We start from the raw sequence: 26,337 nt of genomic DNA, 5'->3' as shown, positions 1-26,337 counted from the left end.
TACACATCGGGATGGTTTGTTCCTGCAACCGCAATAAGGATTCTTTAAAATACAGCCAGCTCTCCTGGACCCCTTTGCCCTTCATGTTATTCTCCCAGGGGATCCTGCCCATCTGTTCCCTGAGGGAGTCAAAGTCTGCTTTTCTGAAGTCCAGGGTCCGTATTCTACTGCTCTCCTTTCTTCCTTGTGTCAGGATCCTGAACTCGACCATCTCATGGTCACTGCCTCCCAGGTTCCCATCCACTTTTGCTTCCCCTACTAATTCTTTCCTGTTTGTGAGCAGCAGGTCAAGAAAAGCTCTGCCCCTAGTTGATTCCTCCAGCACTTGCACCAGGAAATTGTCCCCTACACTTTTCAAAAACTTCCTGGATTGTCTGTGCACCGCTGTATTGCTCTCCCAGCAGATATCAGGGTGATTAAAGTCTCCCATGAGAACCAGGGCCTGCGATCTAGCAACTTCTGCTAGTTGCCAGAAGAAAGCCTCGTCCACCTCATCCCCCTGGTCTGGTGGTCTATAGCAGACTCCGACCACGACATCACCCTTGTTGCTCACACTTCTCAACTTTATCCAGAGACTCTCAGGTTTTTCTGCAGTTTCATACCGGAGCTCTGAGCAATCATACTCCTCTCTTACATACAACACAACTCCCCCACCTTTTCTGCCCTGCCTGTCCTTCCTGAACAGTTTATATCCATCCATGACAGTACTCCAGTCATGTGAGTTATCCTTGTTATTCTTGATTTGAACTGATGTGATTTAGATGAGGCTCAGGCTCTAGAAGTTCCCCTGATCCCACACATTACACAGTAATACATGTTAACGTTTTTAGAAGGTCTCTTTCTATAAGTATATAATCTATAACTAAACTATTGTTATATATAAAGTAAATAAGGTTTTTAAAATGTTTAAGAAGCTTCATTTAAAATTAACTTAAAATGCAGAGCCCCCCCTATCGGTGGCCAGGATCCGGGCAGTGTGAGTGCCACTGAAAATCAGCTCACGTGCCATAGGTTGCCTACCCCTGCATTACACCTTACATTGCACAATGCCTTAATGACCATTAATAGACATGTTACATGCTCCTTAAACCTCTGCTAAAAGCTTTAGTTAAAAAAAAAATCCTGCTATTTTCCTTTAATCTTTTGTTCTTGTTTAATAGAGACTTTTATTTCCAAATACTTAAAAACATGAATAGGACAAAGGGAACTTAAATAGTAAGAAGTGAATTATTTCTAGTTAAGTATAAAATCATTTCCAGGAAGCACCTGAGAGAAAAATTTGAGCAATTAACAGTAATAGCAAAAAAAGTAGTAACCTGGGAATTGTCATACTGGATCAGACTGAGGTCCTTATAGTTCAGTGTCCTGACTCCAACAGCATCAGAGGAAGGTGCAAAAATCTCTGCAGCAGGCAGTTATAGAATAGCTAGCTCATGGAATAACTTCCGAGCCCCATTAGTCACAGGTTATCTTATGCCCTGAAGCATGAGTTTGACAACACACAAGACTTAGGACTCGTAACTGATTTTGCTAATTACCGTATTTACCTTTGTTAACTTCACCTGTGAAGAACTTTTACTGCCCGAAGTGGTGACTTTGCCACATGGATCTAAGGAACAGCCCCGTTCCCAGTGATCAAAGCATCCTGGGTGCACTGATGGTTTGCTACCACACCGGTCACAGCTTCATTCCATGCCACCATCAGGCTCTTTGAGTGACATTCCTTAGCCAGTCTCACGGATCCTGACAGGAAGCAAGGCTGCTTTTCCAGGATCCTCACAGCATTCACAAGCTTCAGCCCTCAAGGCCCAGCCCCTTACAGCACACGTTAAAATAGTCTCTTCACTGCCATTCTCTAACTTGCTGCTGCTGCCTCTACTAGCTGCACTATGTGCTGGGAAAGTGCTAGCCGAGTACAGCGCTTCAGCGAAGCTTTTGTCGTGGGCAATTGCACAAATGGCCCTTGCTAAGCCAAGCAGCAACTGTCTTGATCCCTTTTGGAGTAAGGGCACTAGAGCTTGGAAGCCATTGTGCCTGGACACCCCCACCGACACATCCCAGCCTTTCAGGAGGTTATTTAGGACATGCAATGCTTGTTCTTTCACAGCAGCACCAAGATTTTTCCTGAGCACACCAAGCAATACAGGAACCTGACCATGCTCTACAAAGCCTAGAGCTTGAGATACTGGTGCCACGATTGTGATTTGCACAATGGCCGGACCTGCACATCCCTGTATGAACCGACTAGTGCAACCAGCCTGCTGTACACACCGAGTCTGGGGACTCCTTGCTAGACTCATGTATTTGGGCAGAGCCAAGTGTCCACGCAAGGCACAGATCTCTACCACTCCTCGCTGCTGAGCATCAACAGCTGCGATCTCAGCAGCACACTGGACCAGTAACTCCAAGCCACACCCTGTAGGAGTCACAATCAACCACCTCTCCATGGGGGCATGCTCGTCAGGCAGCGTGACCCACCCCAGGCACTCCCCCAACATGTCCAACCAGAGCTCCCTACCCCACAGCACAGGCAGGGCACGATGCACCCCGGCTAGGAGACTGTCTCCAGCCCAGCCCTGGAACTCACGGGGCTCTGGGGAGAGCCAGGGAGCAGGTTACCTTCCAGCACAGCAGGGGCACAGGCGGATCTGGAGCATGGTGTGTGGAGGGAGCAGGTGCTGCAGCCACACCCAAGCCCACCAGGCAAGAGCAGTATAGCAGCTCCTTTCCCACGCTGCACCCCGCACCCAGGTGCTGCCTATCACCGAGAATCCGAGACACCTCTCCCTGCCCGTCCGGACAGTCACCCCTCAGTCTATGGCAGGAGACAGACCTACAAGTGGCTGTTTGCTGTCCTGAGGAGTGCCCACCTGCAGGCGGACATGAGTGACCCCTCCCTGCACCATGCTTAGGGTGTCCCCGCTGCCCTAGTGCCTAAAATAATGTCCTCAGAGGTGGATCTGATAAGAAGCCAGTTTCCAAGCCATGGCCACACAGAGGACCATGCACTGTGATACTAATGGGGGTAGGGTTGAGGTATCATGAATCAGCCCTTGTCTCTCTTGCAGATAAACTTTGCCTTGTATTTCTCATTAAGCGCTTCCTCATTTCCTTGCCAGTCAGGCAGCCCCGCTACTTCCCTCAAAAAGCACAAGGGGACAGGAAATCCCATACTGCCCCAGTATGGGTCACTCCAAATCCCTGGCCCCCAAACTGCAGCTAGGGACATAGAGGCCCAGGAGGGCTGGGGGATACCCCAGATCTTCAGGTAGCAGAAAGTTAGGCCGTTAAGATGAGAGAGAATATAACCAGGGTGGCCATGAGCCACACAAGCCACTAGAGACCATGAGCAAAGGGGCCCAGTGGGAACTGGAACAGGCCTGAATAGCAGCTGCGCACAGACTTGGCAGAGCAGGGTTGATCTGAGCCAGGGACTTGGGCCCAGACTCTCAAAGATATTGAGGCACTAGCTCCCACTGAAATCCACAAGGATTAGGTGCCTCAATACTGTTGAGGGTCTGGGCTTTGGTCACTTTGGAGAATTTTCTCCTTCCCTGCTGCTGGAGTTGGATGCAATCCCTGGTAGGTCAGGGTAACCCCATCACGCTCAGCACCTTCCCCTTAGCTTTTGTGAAGGGAATTTCTATTATTCTCATAGATGCTTGTTCTTCTAAGTATTCCTTATTTTCACAACCTACCTAGTCAGGTTTCATCTGGGCTACCATCAAATCTGGCACACAAAGGAATTAGACTCCAATAGTCTCAAAGGATTATAGGGGCACCTGTATTAGTAGAAAGAGCTCTTAACCCCATGATGTCAGAGGGTTGCAATTCTCCAATTTGAGATGATTTGTGCTAATGGAAGTGCTGGCATCTGTCGCCATCTAAGGATTAAATTACTCAGCTGCCTTTTCCCCCCCTTGCAGGGTAACAAATACATCATCCAAATAATCTGAAACCTTCACAGTGGAAACCGAGGGACACTAACAGCTTTTCAAATCTTTTTAATAAGGCCCGGCTATTTAAAATATAGTGTTTGGAAAAAGTGCTTGTATTAGCATTGTAGTCAACAATTTATTAAGGGCAATTGCTTCTGGGATAGAGAAGAAAAATCTGATAAACAGCAACAAGCGACAGATAGATTATTCCATCTCAATTTTGGCTTCTGTTTTCATAGCATATGATATTTTAAAAATTGTTTTTGGACGATGAAGGCAGATCCTGAAAAATACCTTGTCAAGCTACATTTCATTAATGATGGTCACTATTTTTAATAAGGGATGGGGAGCTTGAAACAGACATCTGTTTCTGAACCAGTTTCTTCTCCCCCCTGCACACTATATGTTCAGGGCCTCATTCTGCAAATTCGCAAGGCACTGATCACACACTGAGGTCACATACTGATTGTTATTGTAGGGTTTCACATGAGTGATGAGATGTTGGCATTTTTTTTCAGTAAGAAGAGCACTGAGTCATTTGTAGCAAAAATAAAGGGTTAAATTAATTTGACAAACAAATATACATAAAACAAAAGTTAAATCAAATTTTAACCTTATCTTTGACAGCATCACTTCAAATGCAGATGCAGTTGATTCATACACTAGACAGAATTATCTAAATTTCCTTGGATAAGCATTTAGGTCTATCAGATTATGGGGATAGAGAATAAGACTGAGAATATATTATTGCCCTTATATAAATCGATGGTACGCCCTCATTTCGAATACTGCGTACAGATGTGGTCTCCTCATCTCAAAAAAGTTATACTGGCACTAGAAAAGGTTCAGAAAAGGGCAACTAAGATGATTAAGGGTTTGGAACGGGTCTCATATGAGGAGAGATTAAAGAGGCTAGGACTCTTCAGCTTGGAAAAGAGGAGACTAAGGGGGGATATGATAGAGGTATATAAAATCATGAGTGATGTGGAGAAAGTGGATAAGGAAAAGTTATTTACTTATTCCCATAATACAAGAACTAGGGGTCATCAAATGAAATTAATAGGCAGCAGGTTTAAAACAAATAAAAGGAAGTTCTTCTTCACGCAGCGCACAATCAACTTGTGGAACTCCTTACCTGAGGAGGTTGTGAAGGCTAGGACTATAACAGAGTTTAAAAGAGAACTGGGTAAATTCATGGTGGTTAAGTCCATTAATGGCTATTAGCCAGGACGGGTAAGGAATGGTGTCCCTAGTCTCTGTCTGTCAGGGGGTGGAGATGGATGGCAGGAGAGAGATCACTTGATCATTGCCTGTTAGGGTCACTCCCTCTGGGGCACCTGGCATTGGCCACTGTCGGTAAACAGGATACTGGGCTAGATGGACCTTTGGTCTGACCCGGTACAGCCTTTCTTATGTTCTTATGTAGTAAATTACTGATTTTTACTTTATAGCTGAACAAAATTAATCCTATAGCTAAGATAATATACTCCAGATAATGCTATTTCTAGCACCATTAACTGAACTGGAAATTGCAATAACAATAGATTCCACTAATTCATAAAAATAGGTGCAATATTTGTATCACAATGGAAATACAAGATGTGTATGCATGGCACCCTCTGCCATTTTAACACTGAGGCTGGAAGAGCAGCTGAAAGGTGAAGCATATATGTCATATCACTTTTTCCCCAAATGTTAGCACTCATTCTATTATGTGTAAAAACTCTTGCGGCCCAATCCAACTCCCCATGAAGTTAACAGGACTCTTCCACTGACTGCAATGGATGTTGGATTGCCCTCTTGTTCTTGTACATATAATTGGCTACTCTTCTGTTAGGTCCTTGATCCAGAAAGGAGAAAAAGGCAAGTAAACAGAACAATGTGGTATGAGTAGCACCTTAATCCATCACCCTTTGGGATCACTGGAAAGGCTCCCATTGGAGAGGATCTAGAATACACAAATAAAACAAATATGCCAAAGAGGGAAACTGCATGGATGAAAGCTGCCTAGGGGAAACCCTAGCTGCACTCTGGTTACCCACATTGGCTGTAGATGGTAAAAAGTATTCACCACAGAAACTGCAACAACATGTGCTGCATGCATTCCCACAGATATGGTATGGAAAGTCTATGGAGGAATTGGAAAGGGGCTGACTGCTCATGTGACTGATCTGAGGCTAGTACGGTCAGGCCTCCTGCTCAAGGATACCTCTAGTAATATTTCAGCATTACTAGCTTGAACTCCAGTGGCTCAGTGCAACGTTGAGTTAAGCTTGAACTCCCCTCCCCCAAGTTCAGAGGTGTTTCAATACAAGGTTTTGGTTGGAGCCATCTGTACATAAATGTTCACCACAGCAGAAACTGAATATCCTCTTGAAACTTCAAGATGACACCCTCATAAAGGGTAGTGCTCCTTAAGTGATGTTGGCCTTATACCAGCAGATGGTGCTGCAGTTTCACACAGGTCAGCATTTTCTGAGATTTAACTTTTAAGGTAAACACAACTGAGAGCTGGGGGGAGACAAACTCTTGCTGTCTCCTGCTTATAGTAAGAGCCAGATACACACAATAAAAGTGACTGGTCTTCTCCTTCACCTTTCATGGTGCCAGATTGAGCTGTAGAATGAGGAGTTGTTTATCCTTTCTGACTGGACCATGGTAGTATCCAGTGCCCACACTGTATCTGTTACTCCAGGTTTTCTGCTTGGTTCTTCTTCTGTTTTCACTGAACTGAATCTTCCCAAAGTCTTAGACTCATAGGATCCAGAATCACAGCAGTTGCATCAGGAGATATTGTAATGTACTGGTTTGCACAGGAGCTGTCCATATCATTGTATCTTCTCAGTCTGAAATATAAAATCTTTTTTCAATTCTGAGGCTGTCCCAACTGCATTGGGATGGGATTTATCCCATCTGACCTGGTAATTACTGAAGCGTTCAATTTTAATTAGGATTACGGTTAATGAAATCTACAAAGTAGTATGGTTTTTAGCCTCTGTGAAGCAAATTATTTGTCTGCTCTTTATACATCTGTAAAGTGCAATATACTGGTATGGTATTTTCTTTATCAGTTAATCAAAAGAAACGTAGTTTCATATATATCCACATGACTTTGCAGTGACATATGGCAGAGTCATTGCTTTAGTTTTTCAATGAACACTTTTCTTCTTATAAGGGAAAACGCACTGCATCGGAGTGAGATCATTTCAAAAAACCCTTTCGACAAACTACTATATTCTTTGTTGTTGCCTAGTTACTTGCTGCTGTTACCTTAGAAGGCTGTAAAGTCATCTGAATGATTTTTTTTTTTTTTTTGGTTATTGCTGCCGGAATATGAGCAGAGGTGTAATGATCAATACCCAATCTTTTGTTTGGTGATTATTATTAAAGAAAGACCGTGAACCGGGGCAAATGGGAATAAGACAGAACATTTACATTAGAAGCAATGTACTGTACTCATATTTTATGTTATTAGCTGCTAAATAAGACCATTTCCCCCTCATAATCCAGCCACTGCTGCATGAGCTGGCAGTGAAGTCACAGACTTAACGTTTTTGATGTTAGAGCTTAGTGTCAAGGAAGTGGTTGCATGGCCTTTTGTTCTCTGGATTTCACACGTCAATCCCATTCATGTTAACTACCACTGAGAGTAGGTATCAAGGAGATAATAGACCCTCTGGGTCATACTTACAGCAATGTAAATGAGGAGCAACTCCATGACAGCAATGGAGATAGCAAATTAGGAGTTATACCTCTACTGCCTTTATTTAAACCCAGATACCTTTGACAATTAGCAATTTTAAGAAATTCTTAAAACCACATCTAAGACCCTTGAATTTCTGTTCATTTCAAAGGCACCTTTTATTGGAAAGTTCCTTTCCAGTGAGAGAGTAAGGGCGGGCTCAGTGAGACCCTATCACATCAGGTGGCATCCAACCCATCACAAGTATAACATATAGAGTGCAAGAATGTGAGGAATAATTCCTGGACTACCACCACAACCTGGTGTAATAAAAATACAATTGAAAGGACTCCATTACATTGCCATTCTTTGGACCTGAAAACAAGTGATTACTTCCGGGGCTAGTAAGATTGACAGCAAAATAGAATAATTTCACAGTAGCTTCGCAGTAGCTGGTTGAGAAGTGGATTACTTCTGGAGATGGGCCCAAGTCACAAAGTTTGATCCCAAAGTTTGAGGGGTTTTGGTTTAGCTCATTCTAGAAAGAAGGGCTGGCCATGAAGTTGGATCTGTTTGATTTGGGTCCATTTGTAATTATTTTTTAAATAAAATTTTCTGTGTGCTAAGATATACATGCATCATTCTAATAATTATCACATGGCCTCCTACAAATCACAAACCAGAGTAAACATTTCAAACCATTCTATTATTTCAGCCTTCATTTGGGCTCTTTACCTCACATTTTGCAATGTGTGTTAGACCCAGGAGCGGTGCCAGGGTTTTTGCCGCCCTAGGCGGCAGCGCTCCTCCTCTGAGCATTCGGCGGCGGGGGTCCTTCCGCTCTGCATCTCCGGGGCACTTCGGTGGCGGGTCCCGGAGCAAAATGCCGCCCCCCAAATCCTGCCGCCCTAGGTGACCGCCTAGGGTCGCCTAGTGGAAGCGCCGGCCCTGGTTAGACCTTGTTCATTTGAAATTTATACTATGTCCACAAAAGTCAGGCTGGTTAATCCAGATTCCATTGGCTCAGTTTTGTGAGGATGGGGCTGAAAGTTATAGTTACTGAATCACATAATAATAATAATAATTAATATAATAAGTACTTTCTCAATGACATGCACTGACTAGTTATATTTTGTTACAGGTGGTTAAACTAGAAATGTGTATTTGGAAGGGAGGGCTGAAACTCGCTGACAGGAGAATACCCTGCCCTTAACCATAATCAGCACACAGAAGAGGGCAGTACAATTCAAATTTCACTTTACATTGACACCAACATTTTAAATTATATTTTTGTCTAGTCTCCTCTGAGAATGAACCTTCTGATACATATTCCCATCGTTTCCCCATCATTTCTTCTGAGATCCCTGGGTATATGCCTGTGTCCAACCCAATACATAGTTATGGATTTTCACTGGAAGAAGATTTTCCAAAAACCTCTTTTCCATCTAATAGGCAACTTTTAATTCAGCACCCAGTGGAGCAGAGTAAAATCAACTCATTGCACATGTCAGCATGTGAAATAACATGCCATATTTCTTAATCAAGAAGTCAATTCTCTTATTAAGGGCCTGATTCAGCAATTAAACACATACTCAATTTTAAGCACATGAGTAAAGTTCCGTTGAAGTCAATGAGATTGTGCATATGCTTACATGCTTCACTGGATCACGACCTAAATCTGAGAGACCCACCCTTCATCTTTAAATCAAAGGTGTCTTCAAAAGGAAGTCAGAAGCTTTTATTAAAATGAAAGCTTCCCCCTGAAGCTTGCCATGGTGGAGGTGAAAATGTTTCAAAATGAGACCATCACCTGTAAAAGGGGTATCATGATATGAGGTCTGGTACTAATGGGGAAGCTCCTAATTTAAAAACAAAAATATTGACAAAATGGATTTGTTAACATCAGCTCCCTAGACCTCATTGTTTAGAACAATATTTTGACCTGTGGGGAAAAGGGCATCATTTATTGGATCACACTGAAAAAGACGAGGTACATGGTCACAGCAAGTTGCATTGTAGCATGCTACAAAATCTACATGAAGTCCCATTTGTCATAAGGAGCAGCAAGTGTATAAAGCATAATCCTCAAGAAAGGCATAATGTAAAAAAACCCTGCACCAGTACTATGAAATCTATCGCAGGTTGACGACAGGCCACATCACCACAATTGCACATATGCAGAAAGATTCCCAATGCAAAGACTCCGGTGAAAATGATCCTGCTGCCCAGGATTATATTAGTTCTCAGTAGACTTTTGTCCAGCCACCATATTCATAAAAGCATCCATCATATGTTAGTCTTATATGAGATCATTATTTAAATACAGCCCAGATTGTCAGTCCCTGAATCCCACAGCCCTCTCTCCTTTTGTTATCCCCAGTGTAGCATAAACACTTGCTACAGTGATGGAAGTTTTTCTGTCACTGTAATAAATCCATTCCCCTAGCAGAATTCTTCTGTCAACCTAGCAGTGTCTATCCTGGGGCTTAGGTCAACTTAACAATGTCTCTCAGGGCTTGTCTATACTTACGCGCTGGTTCGGCGGCAGGCAATCGAACTTCTGGGTTCGATTTATCGCGTCTTGTCTGGACGCGATAAATCGAACCCAGAAGTGCTCGCCGTCGACTCCGGTAATCCTGCTCGGTGCGAGGAGTACGCGGAGTCGACGGGGGAGCCTGCCTGCCGCGTCTGGACCGCGGTAAGTTCGAACTAAGGTACGTCTACTTCAGCTACGTTATTCACGTAGCTGAAGTTGCGTACCTTAGTTCGAATTGGGGGGTTAGTGTAGACCAGGCCTCAGGGCTGTAAATTTTTCAAACAGCGACAAAACCAGGTCAAGCTAAGTTTCAGGTGTAGACCAGGCCTTAGCTTTTTCACTTTTTCTGGGGTATCATATGGAAGCATCTATACAGGTGACTTTCACAGACACCATGTTTTTAGCTGAATGGAAGAAACAGATGCTGTGTGTTGCACTATTTAAGGGTTTCAACTGGTCATGACATCAGACTAGTAGGCAGATATTATATTTATTGCAAGGGGCTTTTTGTTATATGCTGAGGTAGTCTTCTTCACTCAGCACTCAAGAGCAAATGGCCCTAAGTAATAGTAACAGGATATTTATTATCCCATGCTTAGTCAAATTATGGATGGTGTATGTTGCACACACTGGCCTTGACAGACTCTGGCACTGAAAGGGTTTAAGACAGGGGTGGGCAAACTATGGCCCATGGGCCGCATCCAGCCCCTCAAACCTTTTAATCCGGGAGCGGGGTCGGGGGCTTGCCCTGCTCTGGCGCTCCCGCTGGGGCGTGGGCTCCCACGTGTTCAGGTGGGACCTGCGTGAGGGCACGTATGTTACTGCGGCTGCACAACCCAAACGCGCGATCAGAGCCTGGTACATGCAAGCCCACGTGCCAGCTACTTGTTGGCTTTGGTGACTCTGCTGTTTTATTAGTGTTAATTTTCCATTGTTGAGGATAAAACAAAGAGTAGTTGGCCAGGGAGTGCCAGCTGCATTGTTCACATTAATCAAAGAGGACGTGGAAAGGAGGTAAGTTTGGTTTAATTATTGTAATACTTTATGATGGTACATTTATAATAGGAAGTAAGGTTTAATGTTTATTTCCACTAAAATGTATCTTTATTTAATAAAGTTTATTTGAATATCTCTGAATAGTTAATTTCGTCAGCATTCATGGCCCACCATACAATTTCCATATCCAGATGTGGCCTCAGGCCAAAAAGTTTGCATATCCCTGGTTTAAGAGAAAATAACTAAGGAAAAAGCTTAGGTCACATCCTGATTTTATTCCAAACTTGTAATGCAATAGGAGCAAACAGATGATCACATACGGTACATGCTCATGATTCAGCTCCACAGTGACCAAAAGACTCAAGGGCATGCCCGAATTGTGACTTTAGTACTAAGTCAGGGCACGTTATCAGGATATTACAGTATCAGTAAGAAATAGACCTGAAGACCAAACGCTAAAAGTAAATGTAAGCCTGAAATTAGACTGCATCAGACCACTCCTTACTACTGTGTCCCAGAGGGTCAGTTTACCCCCTCCAAATACACAGCCCCGCCAATCTGATCCTTTTACACACACAAAAACTGGGACATTTCTTGTGGGCAGAAGTGAAACTAGATATACCATTCGTCCAGACTGTCTTTTTTCAGAGCAGTGATTCATCCAGTCCAGTTGGTCCGGACGTTAGTCTCCTGATGAAATCTCTGGAAATTTCTCAAAGCAATATGAAGTAAAAAGCAATGGGAAGATGAGCAACATTTGGGTAATCCCCATCTCTAGCTATTTTTGAAGCCTTTTATTGGCACTGCAGAGAGGTAGTTACTGACAATATCACTATCTGATGTGGCAATCAGTGGGGGGAGGGAGGGGGAAAGAAAGCATAGCTACATATATTGAAATACTGATCTAAAATCCTGAAAAGGAGCAAATTCCTTTAAGGTCCCTAACAACTGAGGCATTAGCGTTTCTAGTTTGGGTGTAAAAGACATCACAGCATCTGTGCCAGTAGCCAGTACATGGTCACAGCAACTCCGGGTTCGTGACCCACTATTAATTCCATAGATACAAGGATTAAATCTGATGAAGTCCCTTTGGGCATTTTTTCTCTTTGGTGAGCTCTGTAACCATTCAAAGCCATGAAGGCTCCCCCGTTTCCACCTCATCCTCAAAGCCCCAATTCATAGTCACCAGTCTTCTGGTAGTCTGGATACGACTAAATGCAATAATAGATGTGGCTACAGAGCTCGTTCATTTGGCTCCTTAGTTAGCCAGACAGGTGTAATGTCGTCCCTTGGGAATATTCCACGCACAGATTTAGCATGGAGGCCAAGTTAATGCTGAGAAATCGAGCGATCAGAACAAGGAAGTACAGAGCGAAGGATGCAACCTCCATCTTGAATCTGTACCTTTATGGACAGGATATAAAATATGGTCTAACTTTGTATCATTCTGTATTATGTATGAGATAATACAATACATGGTACACTGCAGACCGGAATATCTAACGTACCTTTGAATACATCCCACATACCCAAATTCTGCCCTCATCTACACCTAGGCAGCTCCATGATTTAATACAGATTCTGCACATAAAGGGATATTAGAACACTTTAGGTGATGGAAATTGTCTATTATTTTACTCCCTGCACTTCTGTGTCTTTTGCTTGTGTAAAATACCAAGATGCCATTTCCCACTGCTACCTCCCATCTCCCCTCTCTTTGACCCCAGTGTGCTAGTTTTGTAATTAAAAAAGAATTAAAATATTGCGTCTAGATCTTTTTTTAGTCCAGGAATTTGGGAAATGGCCAGCCTCACTCTCCAGCCAGAGCAATGTGTCATACAGCTTGGCAAGATCAGATCTCTATGGATATTTCTGCAGTCTGGGTAGAATTACCTTCACCCACATAAAGCCTGATTAATTAGGCTCTATGGAGATGAGTTGAAGGGAACTAGGGGAGAGAGACTGAAGAGATGATATCCACCTCTCCCAGCATTGAACCAGACTGATGGACAACTCTATCTGCCCTGCCCTGGCGCTGCTACTCCAGCCCAGAGCTTAATTTGTGGCAGAGCTGAGCCCCGGTTCTTCTAGGCTTGGCAGTTCATAGCCCCAGCTCCTCTGGGCCTGCCACATCAGTTATGAAAGGAAAAAAACTGCTTGAGCTCCAGCACCTAATTCTTTGAGCCCCGGCACCTCTTTCATTATTATTATGCACTGTTCCAGCCTATGAGCTGGAACTGATTTCAATGAAGATGATGAAACAACACAAACATAAAAACAAACAGCAATGCAAAGACTGGAATTACAGTTATGAGAGAGACAAGGTGGGTGAGAGGTAATATCCTCTATTGGACCAATCTCACTCACCTTCTCGCTCTCATATCCTGGGACCTAACATGGATACAACAACACTGCACACAAATTACAGCAGAAAAATGCTGTAAATATTATATTACAAAATTTACATAAAGTAGAACCTCACAGTTACGAAAACCTTGGGAATGGAGGATGTAGTACATAGTCCAGTCACTAAAGCTTTATATAAATTATTTTGTTCTGCATTTGCATTTTGTTCTGCATCTGCACTTTTTCCGTAAGTGCGGATTTGCGTTAAGTCGGGTTTGTGTAACCCGCGGAGCGTCTGTACTATATTTCTCTTAATGAGTCATTTCACTTGGAACCAATACCATTGAGACAGACTCATATACAATGAATCAAATCTGAACCTGCCGCTCCCTGACGCAAGATTCAAAGGGATCAAGGAATAAGATTCTTCTTCTGCCCCTATCTCCAGTTATTAGAATTTACCTTGCAAAGAGAGTAAATGTAGCTGTTATTTAGAATGGGAAATGCATCCTACACTTCATATGGCACAAAGCAACCCAAGGCACAAGCATTATTCCCAGCAACAAATAATAGAAAAAAAAATCAGACAATTTCCATATGGTGAAGAGTAGTCCGGCCAATATGACACACACTGGAACTGAATGCTGGCACTTTTCAAGAGCTAGGAAAAGATTGAAAAGGGAACAAAAGGAGGCAAAGAAGAAAAGGGACTGGAGGAAATAAGGAGAAAGAAACTAGGCAAGGTAGAAAAATGAAGTATGGAGGAAAAAACCTTCAGCGAGAAAGCAACAGAAATTAAAAAAAAAAAAAAAGAGCTAGGATTTAAAAAATAGGGGGAAAAGAAATACAGACAAATTTATGATCCTTTATTAAAGAATCTCGTGCTCAGAATTCACCATAAGTGATAGCCTTCACTCACTAAGCTCCAGAGATCTGTTATGCAGGACTTGAATGGGGTTTGCCATAAAGATGAATAGACTCAGGATCTGGCTTTATGCAAAACCAATAGTTATGTAATTTCCTGTTTCCATTTAAGAGTGAGAGATTGTGACGGGTTGGATCACAGAAACCCCCTTGGGAGCTGCCACCCAATGTACCAAGACTACCTCTGTTCCTGTTTTCCCTGCCAGCTCAGGACTCCAGCACCCTGTCTTGCTGAGCCAGACACTCCCGTCTGCTCCAACACAGACCCAGGGTCTGAATCACTTGTCCCAAAGCTGCAAGTTTACCTGAAAACAGCTCTCAGAAGTGTTCTTGTCTATAGCACTCAGATGCCCAACTCCCAATGGGGTCTAAACCCAAATAAATCCATTTTACCCTGTATAAAGCTTATACAGGGTAAACTCATAGATTGTTCGCCCTCTATAACACTGATAGAGAGATATGCACAGTTGTTTGCTCCCCCAGGTATTAATACATACTCTGAGTTAATGAATAAAAAGTGATTTTATTAAATACAGAAAGTAGGATTTAAGTGGTTCCAAGTAGTAACAGACAGAACAAAGTAAGTCACCAAACAAAATAAAATAAAATGCACAAATCTATGTCTAATCAAACTGAATACAGATAATCTCACCCTCAGAGATGCTTCAGTAAGTTTTTTCTCAGGCTGGACACCTTCCAGGCCTGGGCACAATTCTTTCCCCTGGTACAGCTCTTGTTCCAGCTCAGGTGGTAGCTAGGGGATTCTTCATGATGGCTCCTCTCCCTCTTTTGTTCTGTTCCACCCCTTTATATATCTTTTGCATAAGGCGAGAACCCTTTGTCCCTCTGGGTTTCCACCCCCCCTCACTGGAAAAGCACCAGGTTAAAGATGGATTCCAGTTCAGGTGACATGATCACATGTCACTGCAAGACTTCATTGCCCACTTGCCAGTACACACATATACAGGAAGACTCACAGGTAAACACAGCCATCTGCGGATAATGGTCCTTGTTAATGGGAGTCATCAAGATTCCAAACCATCATTAATGGCCCACACTTTACATAATTACAATAGGCCCTCAGAGTTATATTTTATATTTCTAGTTTTAGATACAAGAGTGGTACATTTATACAAATCAGATGATCATACTCAGTAGATTATAAGCTTTGTAATGATACCTTACAAGAGACCTTTTGCATGAAGCATATCCCAGTTACGTTATATTCACTTATTACCATATTTTTCGAAAACTATCCCAGTTACATTATATTCACTTATTATCATGTTTTTATAAAACCATATAGACTGCACAACGTCACAGAGATACTCTGTGTTACGTTTGCTAAAGACACCAAGTCTATGGTACATGAATAAAGCACTTATTCAGACAGGCCACGGGTCCAGTAGAAGCAGAAATAAGTTTAAAAAAAAAAAGCAGTAATCAAAATTGCCTTTTAATTAGCAATTAATTACAATTGAAATACCTGTTAAAAGTACAGGGAGGTGGTTGTTGGGGCAGGGAATCCCCCAAAGAGCCACGGTCAACATTTTCAAACTTGGGTGCCTACAGTTAGATGCCTAAATAAAAATGGGCCAATTTTCACAGGTACTGAGCACATGCAACTCCCACTGATTTCAGTGAGAAGGTTCGCAATACAGGTACTCAACACAGAAGAAAAATCAGGCCACTTTTATTTAGGTATCTAAATATGACAACTAAATAAAATATATCCTGGCTCTGCCATTGACCTCCTCTGTATCCTCGGTCAAGTCATTTAATGGCTCTGTGCCTTATTGTTATCCCCATTTTACAGAGGGGAAAGCTAAGTTACCGGATGGGGATATTGTGAGACTTTATACATTGTCTGTAATGTGAACTGAGATCCTTAAAAAAGGGTGCTATAGAAGGTGCAACAGAAGAAAAATATTCTGATTTCATTAGCTCTTAACTAGGAAGTTTCCTTTATTTAATTTCATTCAATTATTCCTGGTAAAGCCAGCCTAAACAACTCCCCTCCCTCCGGTCGGATGCAGCTCCAGATGTGGGTGAATGTTTGAGACTGTTCTTCTATCAGAACAGCCTTATCCATCCTACGGTACAGCTGCTTTTGCTGTTGGTACTTCTGGGAATGATGTAAAATAAGATAATGGTCTTAACAAGTTTGGAAATGCCACAAGTGATAAAGTAGATGATCTAGTCTTGGGTTGCGGGGCACTTTGGAGTGCAGCTGTATCTTCACTATGTTCAATGGCTTTTGCTTGCCTCAAATCTTAATTCAATTTACAAGAAGGATGGCCTTGTGTTTAAATCACTGGCCCGGGACACAGTAAATCTGAATTCAATTCCCGGCTCTGCCACAGACTCCCTGTGTGACCTTGGACAAGTCACTGGGTATTAGAACACTCCCTTTCTTCCATTCTTTGTGCATCTTAGCTATTAGATTGTAATCACTGTGGAGCAGGAACTGTCTCTATTTGTTTATACAGTGCCTAGCGCAACAGTGGCCTAATCTTGCTGAGGTCACTAGATGCTACTGTAATATAATAATAATAATAATAATAATAAATAGAATTAGATGTTATGCAAAGAAGTATGTTGTGATCCGTCTCCAGTAATTATCCTGCCTTATCTGTTAATTCTTTCCAACTTCACTGAATAGTCGGTCCTATGCAGCTCAAAGGGCATCAAGTAGCTGTATGACCTGTCATGAATCTCTATCTCAGGTTCCAGGCACAGATCCAGAGGCAGATGAGAAACAGACCTAACTCCCTGGCCATTGTGCTCCCTCTGTGAAACTTTTAGTCATCCCACCTGGAATAAGTGAATCCTCTAGGACTCAATCCAAGGCCATCTCACTTTCTGTAAAAAGACTACTCACATAACCCAGCATCAAGTCCCTCAGAGCCGGAGGTATCGTGCCTCAGCAGTCCCCGCACGCCTGGTGTATTATTGTATTCCCCAAAGTACAGCCAGAGTACACTCCAACAACCCTCCCAAGTTTGCCAAAGAGCCACACAACTATTTCCAAAGAATGGACTGGATCCTATGTGTCCGGAGTGGACTTCCTCCACGGAGTCACAACAGGATAGTTTTAGAATTTTAGAAAAAATATTTTTTTAATCTTTTAGGTTTTTTAAAATAGATTCAATGCTTCAGTGTGAGTTTGTTCCTTCTTATCACATATTTGGATCTATTCATTGTACATATATGTACACATACACACACACACTATATTTCTCACACAGTCCTGGTAAGGTTTTCTTTTCTTTGAATGCTGTTACTGTAAATGTTTATTTTTAGTTAATTTTCCTGTTGTATTGTTCTCATGATGTTTTTGTTCAATGATTGTTGTGAAGGCCTACTCATGTTGTCTCTTTTCCTTTGAGGGCTCTATCTTGCAATCACACCATAAAAATATGTAAGATTTTCATTAGAGCAGGAAATGGATCAAAGTAGTGTTCCAATAAGTCCCAATTTTTTTTCAGCCCCTCCACCCCCCTTTCTTTTCTTTTTTTTCTTTTCCAGTCAGTAACCATGACATAGGGGGTGGTTTTGACAGAACCACGTGTACCTCTGCCCAACACACAGCTCTTATTAACGATAAGCTGAAGGGCTGTGTTTTCAGCATGGGACACATTAAATTGCATAAAGCAACAGAGGGTCCTGTGGCACCTTTAAGACTAACAGAAGTATTGGGAGCATAAGCTTTCGTGGGTAAGAACCTCACTTCTTCAGATGCACCCTAGCGGGCCGGGCCAGTTTATTTACCCGCTGACGCGGCAGGTTCGAACGATCGCGGCCTCCACTCGCCACGGTTCGCCGTCCCGGTCCAATGGGGGCGGCAGGAAGCGGCGCGGGCCGAGGGATGTGCTGGCCGCGGCTTCCCGCCGCCCCCATTGGCCCGGGACGGCGAACCGCGGCCAGTGGGGGCCGCGATCGGCCGAACCTGCCGCATCAGCAGGTAAATAAACTGGCCCGGCCCGCTAGGGTGCTTACCCTGGCGAGCCGCATGCCAAACGTTGCCGACCCCTGCTGTATGAGAATCTTACGCAAGGACACACAGCTCGTTGGAACAGGGACTGTGTTTTTGTTCTGTGTTTGTACTGCACCTAGCATAATACAGTCTTAGTCCCTGGGCAGGACTCTTAGGTGCTACAGTACTAACTCCTAATGCTGTTGTAAAACAGCAGCAATATTAAACTCCTGACCAGTAAAGTGAAATCTGAAAAACTGTGGGACAGACATTTTCAAAAGAACACCACAACACTAGCCTTGTGACAAAAAGTGTGTTGCATCCTAGACCATTCACAAATACACACATGGAAACATTAAATACAGCACTGTAATAGGGAACAACAAAGGAAGCAGTTAGACTTGTGTATTTCGCGGGTAGTGTTGGGATCTTCCACAAAGATGTGCGCACATGAGGGGACAGAACCAGAAATGGCTCTGTTTAGATGTAGAACCTAGCCAATGTGTGTTTGCTTTAACAAAAGGAGGTTTTTTAAAGCTCTATAAATATTTATAACACAAACATTATTAAATTGAAGTGTGGAACACACTTCTTACTGAAATATTCAGCTTTTAAAATTATGTTACAGATCAGTTTTCCATAATTTTATAGTGCATTTCAAACCAGGGGCTTGGTTAATATGGTAGACTCCAGCCTTTCATAATATTTCTAATATGGTATCAAGTATCGGGGGTAGCCGTGTTAGTCTGTATCCACAAAAACCAACAAGGAGTCTGGTGACTAACAGATTTATTTGGGCATACGCTTTCGTGAGTAAAAAACCTCACTTCTTCAGATGCAGCAAATATTTGTGTCCCAAATATCAATACAGACTTCTATGGTTCAGTCTTGCAAAACTGGTTTAATGCTTTACAAAATTCTCACCCTTACAAAAAGTACGAGAGTTCTATTGAAAGTCCCAACACCATCATCATCACAAACTGTGCTATTATGGATCATTATTCTTGAATACTGTTGGTATTTATGGGAAATAAATTTGCTGGTCATAGTCATTTCCCAACAGACTCATTAAGGGACAAATCATCTCAGCCAGCACCTTGTTTGCAGCCTTTAAGAAAAAAAGCCAAAGATTGAATGAATAAGGAAACAAAACTACACCTAGCACATTTACAGGGCAGAGTTTGGAGGTTCGTGCTGTTACTACAGTGCCTCTGCTCTAGAATCTAGATAAAACTGAGCACCCTCCTCTCCAGAATGTCAGTTTGGCACATTTCACCTCTACTAAATTCATGCACAAAAAAGACAGTAAATAAATACAAATACGGTATTGTACAGTTTTACTAAAATGTGACTGTAATCTCTTAGAGACAAGGTCGGTCTCTTATTTTACCACCGTCCAGTGCCTAGCACAATGTGGCCTGACCCTGTTGCATCCCTCTCAAGGCTACTGCACTGCTAATAATTAAATAGAAGTTGCCCACGTTTATTTATGTATGTGTAACTAGGGCTAAGGCCAGCAGATACCGCAGTGATGAGCCAGATACCTTAGACCGCTGGCTTACAGGAACCATTATCAGCATCCTGCTGTCCAGCTTCCAGGCGTTAGACGCGCATTAACTAATTGATGCCCCGGAGCCGGACCCCTGGGTGCTCACCAAGGAGAGGCCACAACCCGGGCTTTCCCTTGCACCCCGGTGTATACAGGGCGCGTGGACGTGCTACAGCTGCCTGCCTGGAACCCCCCAGGTTTCCAGGGCGGGGGCGGTCCCGGGTTTTGCCTCAGCGTCGCGTCACGTCACGCCGGGGAGGGCCGGGCTGGCTGCGGCATAAATAGGAGCGAGGCGGCGCAGGCTGCCCGGAGCAGTGACTGGAGGCAGGGAGCGGCGCTCGCGTGGCTGAGCGCGGTGACAGGGAGCAGGCACCGCCGGGGAATCCCGTCTCCCTTCTGGCCCCGTCCCAGGTAAGCCGGCCGGGAGCGGACCCAGGACTTTGGGGAGGGGGAAGCTGCCGGGGTCCCCCCGAGGTCGGGCGGGGGGAGGAGGCGGTTTCAGCGCCCCGCCGCCTGGCAGGACGAGGGGCAGGCGGGGAGATGCGGAGCCTGACACCGCCCGGGTCGGTCTCCCCGCAGCTAGGCGCCCCCATGACTCTGAACCGCGGGGACAAGCTGCGCTACCTGGAGAAGCGGCGCTGCAGCACGCCCTTCGCCGCCCACCAGCACCTGCACCGGCGGAGCATGCCGGTGGATGACCGGGAGCTGCAGGCGTCCGTCCCGCCAGGCGACCTGCTGGGCGAGTTCTCCCCGCTGGTCCGCTGCACCTCGTACAACCCGGACCGGGAAAGCTGGGCGTCCGACTCCTCCGACTCGGTCATCTCTTCGGGCAGCGACTCCGACAGCAACCTCTACAAGGTGATCCTGCTGGGCGAGCACGGCGTGGGCAAGACCAGCCTGGCCAGGATCTTCGGCGGGGTGGAGGACTGCCCCGATGCGGAGGAGGCAGGTGAGGGCGGCTGAGCCGCGGGCTGCGAGGGATCTAGGGGGGAAAGCGGAGCCGTCCACAGCCGTAGCGCCCTGGCGCTAGCAACTCACCCCTCCCAGCCCTGCCCAGACAGCGAGCCCCAGGCTGGAGCTTGGCTACAGAGCCGCCGCTTTCTTTAGTGCGGAGGAATTTACAGACACCTTCTCGAGCTGGACGTGTAGTGTGTCCATAAACGCCATGTGCTCACATGTATATTACATATATACATAGACAAGTATAGGATATAATCCAATGTGTGGTTCAACAAAATGAATGTGTATTCACACACTAATAGGCTTGCATAAGCATATTACTGTATGAATGCATATTAAGTGTGACTATAGTTGATAATTAACTGAGTTACATCGATACATTAATATTAGTGTAAATGTAGCTGATTTGGGATCCTCATTACATGTTCCTCGTAGTAAGGAAAGGCTTAGTTTCAGGGCATTATTCTATAGAATAAACAAAGGCTTTTTATGATTAAGAAAGATTAACAATTAAGTTTCTTAACACTTAAGTTTGGCTCCTGAACAAACTAATTTTTCATAATTTAATACACAGTCCCATTAGATGGTTTAAAGGTTCATGTAACAAATAATACCCAGCTGTTATATTGAGTTTATCAGTAGAGCTCAAAGCACTTTACAAAGGAGGGCTGTATCATTATCCCCATTTTACATATAGTATGTTTCTAAATTTGTCTTATTGACGACATAGATGGCAGTCAATTGACTAGCACTGCCCTGAAGCAAAGTTCACAGTTTTGCTCATGGGGAGTAAGGAAATCGAGGCACTTTTAAACATTACTCCTAAAAAAGCCAGACATTAAGTTTAAAAAAAAAGCCTCCCTAAAATAATGAGGGTTCTCACTTAAACCCAAACAGCAGGAAAATGCAGAGCTAAGTTTATCACTCTATATAGTTGTGCCTATGTATTGCGACTGGACTGCGGGAGTCTTTGGGGTGAGACTTCAGTGCATAATATTCTATACCCTGGGGCACAATCCTGAAGTCCTTATTGAGTCAATGAGAATGCCTTGAGTAAAGATTATTTTTAAATATATGCTACAATATTTAGGTATAACATGGTGAGTGAAGGATGGAGTGATGGCCTTTACTCTGAATTTACCTACTTTTCTTGGCTTAGGTCAGTACTCGAACATTGAAGCATTTTAAAAAAATATTTTTGAATTCAAAATTTGTTAGAGACAGACAGTATTTTATATATTGCACATACCATGCAACCTTCTCTATCACCATAATGAAAATATCTATAAATAGTAAATTAGGTAAGAACAGGTTTGGAAGCAATAACTGTGATAATCACTCTACCTTAGTCTGTCAGGTGTTAAGTGTTCTGATTGCCAAGATTTTTGCAGTCAATGAAGTCTAATAATTTAAAATTTTCTCTCTACAGGGAATACATATAACAGATCGATTATAGTCGATGGAGAAGAAGCTTCTCTCATAGTGTTTGACATATGGGAGCAGGTACGAATAGTTCATTTTATTTATGGGTTATTTGTTAATTGCACAGCCTAGGCATAGATTCAGAATAAGATGATTGTGTATGGCTATTTATTGTTAAGTAACATCCTAATAGAAAATATTGAGATTCTTTGTTCTGTATTCACTCATCTAGTTTTCTAGAGTACATTTCAAGTAGCTAGGCTATTTCAGACCAAGTTTAGGGCCAGACTGAACCCCTTACTCCTGTTGGGGAGTTACCTGAATAAGCAGATTCAATCAAGCCAATGAGGCAGTCCTGGGAGTAGCCGCTTATCAATCAGAGTAAGGGGGTCACAATCTGGCCCATCCCAGGCATTGATGCAATTTATGGAAATAGAAAAGCTTTTACTTCATAATATAACATCCAAAACTGGGATTTTTCCCTCCTAAGAATGATTTAGTAAAATTTTTAATACTGACTTAAAATGTCATATAAAAGAATTGCAAGAAAACTAGCTGTAGCAGGGTTTCCAAAATCATTCACTTATTAGAATGTTTAGTTTTATGTATTTTCAATGCAATAAATGGTTCCATTCTTTTTTCCTTTTAGGATGACAGCCAGTGGCTTCAGAATCATTGTATGAAAATGGGGGATGCCTATATTATTGTGTACTCAGTGACAGACAAAGTTAGTTTTGAAAAGGCCTCAGAACTGAGAATTCAGCTAAGAAGAGCAAGACAAACAGAAGATATTCCCATCATTCTGGTAGGGAATAAAAGTGACCTCGTCCGATCCAGAGAAGTCTCAGTAGATGGTAAGAGACGCTACTGAATTGTGAATTCAAGTCAAAGTTAATAACCAAGGCTGCAGAGAATCCAGTTCTACTGCAGAAAGGGACATGATTTGAAGAGTCTGGTTCATAGACATTCCATGTTCAAAGAGTTTGGAGCATAGAGAAGCAAATTGTCAGAGAAGCAGAGCTGGTTGATTTGTGACTATCCTTGGCATAGTGCCCTGAAGCTGCAGTAGTAAAGGAGTGGCTTAGAGCTGCAGCTTCAGGGTACTACTGCATGCATCTCAAGGTCAGTAGTGACTGAAAGTCATTAGCCATCTTCTGGCTGCCCAAGGACACTTATGAAATGACTTGATGTGTCAATTCTGTTCCTAATGCACACAGGTACAAAACCCACAACTGGCAATTTCTGCTGAGGGCAAGACCAAATAGATTGAACAATCCTTTCTCCTATAAAGTGATCTCATGATGGGATGGAGATATGTTGGCAGGGCAATGTGGGGACGCTTGCCCTGCTTGAGTCCATGCTGACACTTTCCTGTGTATTTCAGTGTCCAAGACTGTCAACTAAGCATCTGCATGAATCCACATCAGCACTGAATCCACATTTTAAAAAAAATCATTTTTATATTCACTAGGTGGAATGTTACAAGATACCATCAGTACCCTGATGAGATACTAGCTCTTTCAGTCTGGTGATTCTGTCATGGTGTCGTCTCATTCCCTGCTTTAGACTGCCCACTAGCCTGCACAGGTTGCTCAACCCAGGCAACATGGAGCAGTCGCTTGTGGCTGGTGCAGTGCCCAGAAAGTCTTTATTGCCCCAGTGGTGAGCCTCTTTATTGATGTGGTTTGCTCTGCTCAAGTTGATTAAGTTTACAACTTCAGGATCATTGTTTTACCACAAGCTGAACATGGAAATTCATGCTTCAGCAGTGGTGAAAAGTAGCTTTATCTCTGAAATATTAGTGGTAACCTCTACTGTGGATGCAGACCTCACTACACCAGAGTGACCTATGCCTTCCTGACCGCTAGCTATGGGTCTGGTGATTTGGCCTTCCTAGCTCTAACATGCTTTATTTGGAACGATCTTAGAAAATTCACTGGTTACAGCTTTTGCAGAATGTGACAGTACAGCTGCACCAGAGCTTTCACCTGAAAGAAATGGTGATACCTGCTCTCCGTGCCTTATGCTGGCTGCCCTCTTGTACAAGCGTATTCGCACATCTCGTTTAAACTGTGAACAATAGTGGGCCACGCTATTTGAGGGACTGTCTGTTGCCTTATGTTCCATCAAATTGGTGGAATTGAGATGTCCAACCCTAGCATGTTATCTTGAAAAGACTGGGGACAGCCTTCTCCGAGGATCCCCAAGGATGCAGGGGAATGAACTAGATGACCTCTTGAGATTCCTTCCAGTTCTATGATTCTATGACTGGAAATTCATCTCAACATGCCTCAAAGTACAATAGTGGTATAAAGGCCCTATTCCCCTAATAAGGTGTGCATGTGTTTGTTTTTTTTAAGTCACATTGCAGCTTTGGATGCCGATGTGCATGAAGGGAAAATCTCATTCTACTGTCACTCACTTGCCTCTTTTTCTGTATTTCCAGAGGGACGGGCCTGCGCTGTGGTGTTTGACTGCAAATTCATTGAGACGTCGGCTGCTCTTCATCATAATGTGAAGGACCTGTTTGAAGGTATCATTCGACAAATCAGACTTCGCAAAGACAGTAAGGAAGACAATGCCAGGAGAATGGCCAACACAAAAAGAAGAGAAAGCATAAGCAAAAAGGCAAAGCGATTCCTTGGGAGAATTGTGGCAAAGAACAATAAGAAAATGGCTTTCAAGGCAAAGTCAAAGTCTTGCCATGATTTATCTGTGCTTTAGAATCTTTCAGCCAGGCCAGATGCTGCACATGGGTTGTGAACAAGCATTTGACTTATGAAAAGGGTGGACAAACCTACATGGTCATAAAAATGAATGACTTATTGGACTCTCCGTAATGCCTTATGGTTCATAAGCAAGACCTGGAAGTTGTATTACCATGTTCACTTCAGTGGTAAATGGTTTAAGCATCAGTGTGTGCAAGTAAATGAACTAATTTTAAACAAGTGGCTTCATATGCCCTCGTTTTCACTGTGTACATTTGTTACATGTCCTCCTGTCCTGTGGATACCAGAGATGCAAAGATAAAGGATGATGGGAAGTGAAAAACTTGTCTCCTTTGCAGAGCAAAACTTGAAAACGTTTGTACGCAGGCTCGTACACTTTTTTAGTATTAAAAAAAGCAATGATAAATACTTTTTAAATTTAAATGGGGCAGTTCAAACAGCATTAGAATGGGAGTTAGCAAAATAGATATAGTTAGATACAGAATAAATATCATTTTATGAAGTTAATTTGCACTTCCATTAACTGTTACTCAATTTGTTACTTGTTTACATGCAGATTTTATAATAAAGTTATTTCCTATTATACTATTAGGCTGTGTTTTTTCTCATAGCAAGCACAAAGTGAGACAGCAGTATTTTTCTGCTAGTGTTTACTGTACAAAAAAATCTACCAAGCACAGAGCCTAATTAGGACTTGTCTACACATGGACTTTCATGATTAGATATTTATGAATAACTTCCTTATTCTGGAATGAGATTGTCTGTCTGCTCAGGAAGTGCATTAAACTAAAATGGAATAAGTCTCCAGACAAGGAGTTAGCCAGGAACATTCTCAGCTGGTATAAATAGACTTCAGTAGATCTATGCAGATGTACACTAGATAAGATTCTGGGTTTTAAAAATGGATGTCATTCATCTTGAATCAAGAGTATTTGATATAAATATGTACAATGGATCGATTCTTTTACAGATAGCTCCTTAGCCACATAAGTAGACCCATTTATTTCACTAGGACTACTCATGCCAGTAAGGGCCTGTTTAAGGTGTCAAAACTCCCATGGGCTTACAGGAGCAGGAATAAGCCTGCTGTGTAAAAGCTTTAGCCAGATGCAAGTCTTGTGTCTCAATAGATGATATCTTGAAGTTCATGCTGTGCTACTCCTACAGTGCTTTATAGCCTTACATGGTGTTAAAGGAGCAAATGAGCTTCATTTTCTCCCCCCCCCCCGTTGGGAACTGTCCTGTTGCAGAAGAGGCAGATGAGGGAATTCTCTGAAGC

General features: G+C 43.1%; 1 protein-coding gene across 1 annotated transcript; it reads left to right on the top strand.

Annotated features, from left to right (window-relative positions):
- Positions 1-20,538: 20,538 nt before the first annotated feature.
- On the top strand, positions 20,539-25,053 carry RRAD (RRAD, Ras related glycolysis inhibitor and calcium channel regulator). Its single transcript, XM_065416732.1, has 4 exons — positions 20,539-20,896; positions 22,337-22,410; positions 22,979-23,183; positions 24,776-25,053. Exons 1-4 carry the CDS (start codon positions 20,539-20,541, stop codon positions 25,051-25,053), a joined length of 915 nt encoding a protein of 304 aa, XP_065272804.1.
- Positions 25,054-26,337: the final 1,284 nt, after the last annotated feature.

Source organism: Emys orbicularis, chromosome 14 (assembly GCF_028017835.1).
Source record: "Emys orbicularis isolate rEmyOrb1 chromosome 14, rEmyOrb1.hap1, whole genome shotgun sequence".
NCBI classification, from domain to species: domain Eukaryota; kingdom Metazoa; phylum Chordata; order Testudines; family Emydidae; genus Emys; species Emys orbicularis.
This window is presented reverse-complemented; position numbering and strand designations above follow the sequence as displayed.

Bases quoted from the DNA above. Each gene is read 5' to 3' on its own strand.
- RRAD (XM_065416732.1), top strand. From the start codon at position 20,539: ATGACTCTGAACCGCGGGGACAAGCTGCGCTACCTGGAGAAGCGGCGC. The intron at 20,897-22,336 runs GTGAGGGCGGCT...TTCTCTCTACAG, and splicing joins CCCCGATGCGGAGGAGGCAG to GGAATACATATAACAGATCG. The intron at 23,184-24,775 runs GTAAGAGACGCT...CTGTATTTCCAG, and splicing joins CAGAGAAGTCTCAGTAGATG to AGGGACGGGCCTGCGCTGTG.